General features: G+C 45.9%; 1 protein-coding gene across 1 annotated transcript in view; it reads left to right on the top strand.

Annotated features, from left to right (window-relative positions):
• The first annotated feature begins 14 nt into the window (after positions 1–14).
• Positions 15–3100, top strand: part of LOC107582036 (ETS domain-containing transcription factor ERF-like) — a 62703-nt gene continuing 59617 nt past the window's right edge. Inside the window, exon 1 of the mRNA XM_016267733.1 lies at positions 15–580. Within this exon, the coding sequence (XP_016123219.1) occupies positions 559–580 (22 nt within the window). The 5' untranslated portion in view covers positions 15–558. The remainder of the gene's footprint in view (positions 581–3100) is intronic.

Raw genomic sequence — 3100 nt, 5'->3', positions numbered from 1 at the left:
GAGAGAGAGAGAGAGAGAGAGATGGGGGGAGGAGACAGCGAGTAGTTTCAGACTTGGGAGAGTGGAGGAAGGAAAAAAAGTCGGTGTGAAAAAGAGAATGGGAAACTGACTGATATACTGCGAATGGCGAGCCTCAGGAGAGCAGATGACAAACTAACACAAGGATCAAATGTTGCGAAAACCATCAATTGGGCACAAGAGCGCGCGTATGTAACCGAGAGACGCTGAGTGCTGCTTTCCTGCGGTGTTGGGATTGTATCGATCGCTCCCGGGACAAACGGGAGAGCGCTGTTTCGGAACTCCGTTGCGCCTCGTCCCGTCGCGCCAGTGGAAGTAAGTTACTGAGCCGCTTTCCCAAACTCAGCGCTGTCGGTCGGAGGGTTTGGAGGGATCGTGTAAAGAGGCCAGAAATCACACAGCGGGAGCAACAAGAGCGCTGAACATTGGACAAAAGTTTGGCCTTTTGGAGACGGGGCTGCGGGAGAGGCCGAGGCTCGCCACTGCTGAACTGACAACTTACCCCAGCTTGCTGTGTGTTAGGAGCAGATAACTTTCACCATGAAAACCCCGGGGGACGCGGGTAAGTTACCCAGGCATTCATTATCAAGCGCTGCCACAACTTCTTTGACTTGTGAGCTTGTTGAGCCAGTGTATCAGGTATAGATTTAACAACACTCAAACCAGCTTTCTTTACATTATTCAACGGGAAGCAATGTCAAAATTCACGTATGTAGTTTCATGACAACTGACTTTGACTTTTAGAAAAGCTGACCGTGTGTTTCCAGGATTTATTTCTCTGACATGTCAACTGATTCACTACTCGGATATTTTTGTTTGTTTGGTTTCCATGTTTACATTATCAGGTCAATCTAATGTTTTTAACTCATGAACTTGAATGGCCCTTTTCAAATCTTAAAACTTAACAAATAATGCGGTTAATTGTTCATTCATTTAAATAACCTCAAGTGTTGCGGTATAGTCTAGACATGAAGTCCAGCTCAGTGCGTCCGTTCTAGTAACTTAGTTCTAATGGTAACAAGTTCTCAAGTTTAAGGGTTTACTTTAAATAGTTTCATTCAAACCCAATGACCGCTTCTTCCAGTCCCGTCAGCGCAAATCCGCACTGAACCTGTTGAATGGCTACAACTTTCAAACAGCAGCTTGTGTCATTCTTGGAAATATGTCGAAATCGACGCTGTGGATTCCCCGCAAAATGTTAAATACTCCCTTTTCCCCAAAAAATATTCCTCCTCGCACACCGCGCGTGCCAGCTGTGCAGCTCAAGCGCGAGCTTTGAACCAGTAGCATGGCACATTCAAAATGGAAGCCCCGCTTTCTCACCGGAGTGTTTAATATACGTTTTCATCACTTTGTTTATAAATGGGCCACTTTACATTCGGTCCAGTTAATAGGGATTTTAAATATAGACATTTAAGCTTTGACCTTTAAGTGCATTGAAGCCTAATAACACAGAGCTGCGCACTAATTTCTCGTTAGGGGAAACGATCGCCTACTTTTATGAATGCTTTCCAGTATTTTGAATTCACTTTAATCACTATTAGCATACTTGCCGTAAGTATTCATTTCCAAACATGTATCTACATGTTCAGTATGTACTTGTGAAGTTGCTACTGTCCCGCCAACTCCAGGAAGTTTCAGTAGCCCTGTTCAGGAGGCCTATTGTGGCAAGTTTGGGAATCCATGTTGAGACGCTCTCGCTTTCTCTCTACCTCAGTCACGATTTTCTCGCTCGAAGTTTTACGGACTTTTAACTATTACATTCCATCAGCACTGCGAGCGTGCCCATCATTACCCAGTATGCAAGCGCGCGATGCGTTGTAGCTTTGTCTCGCGCTGTTGACCAGCCTTAAAGGGTTAGTTCACCCAAAAATAAAAACTAGGCTGTGTTTTACTCACCCCCGATGCATCGTAGGTGTATATGACTTTCTTCTTTCAGACGAATCCAGTCGGAGTTATATTAAAAATTGTCTTTGATCTTTCAAGCTCTATCGTTGTACTCAGCGGGTGTTGCATTCCTTCTGTCCAAAAGACGTGAAATAAAAAGCACCCTTCCACAAAAAACAGTGTCTCACACGGCTCCGGGAGGGGGGTGAACAAAGGCCTCCTGTAGCGAATCGGTGCGTTTTTGTAAGAAAAATATCCATATTCAAAACGTAATAATCACTTTAATGTAGCTTGTGCCAACAGTTGTACACGGAAGCAGTTCCGGCTGAAGAAGTATGAGGTCAGCGCTGCGCATGCGCCGGTGAGTCTCGTGAAAACCAACGTTTGTTTACAGGATCAAAAGAAGCAAAGTTTCCTTACTTTAGAAAAAGAAAACAAGTCTCCTCTTGGCTTATATCGAAATCCTCCGACATTCTTCTTTACAAATCCTCGTTTTGTACGTCTAATTAGTGACCGTTGTTTTGATCTCTTCACTTCTGAGCGGCGCATGCGCAGCGCTGACCTCATACGTAATTCCCCCGGAACTGCTTCCGTGTACAACAGTGAACGCAAGCTAGATTCAAGTGATTATTACGTTTTGAATATGGATGGTTTTCACAGCCGTGAACACACACCCGGAGCAGTGGGCAGCCATTTTTTGCTGCGGCGCCCGGGGAGCAGTTGGGGGTTCGGTGCCTTGCTCAAGGGCACCTCAGTCGTGGTATTGAAGGTGGGAGAGAGAGAAAACAAGTCTCCTCTTGGCTTATATCGAAATCCTCCGACATTCTTCTTTACAAATCCTCGTTTTGTACGTCTAATTAGTGACCGTTGTTTTGATCTCTTCACTTCTGAGCGGCGCATGCGCAGCGCTGACCTCATACGTAATTCCCCCGGAACTGCTTCCGTGTACAACAGTGAACGCAAGCTAGATTCAAGTGATTATTACGTTTTGAATATGGATGGTTTTCACAGCCGTGAACACAGCCGTGAACACACACCCGGAGCAGTGGGCAGCCATTTTTTGCTGCGGCGCCAGGGGGGCAGTTGGGGGTTCGGTGCCTTGCTCAAGGGCACCTCAGTCATGGTATTGAATGTGGGAGAGAGCGCTGTACATTCACTCCCCCCACCTACAATCCCTGCCAGTATGAGACTCGAA

This window comes from Sinocyclocheilus grahami, unplaced genomic scaffold (genome assembly GCF_001515645.1).
Source record: "Sinocyclocheilus grahami isolate Dianchi unplaced genomic scaffold, SAMN03320097.WGS_v1.1 scaffold40.1, whole genome shotgun sequence".
Classification (NCBI taxonomy): domain Eukaryota; kingdom Metazoa; phylum Chordata; class Actinopteri; order Cypriniformes; family Cyprinidae; genus Sinocyclocheilus; species Sinocyclocheilus grahami.
The sequence above is the reverse complement of the archived record's forward strand: the minus strand, read 5'-3'. Positions and strand labels throughout refer to the sequence as shown.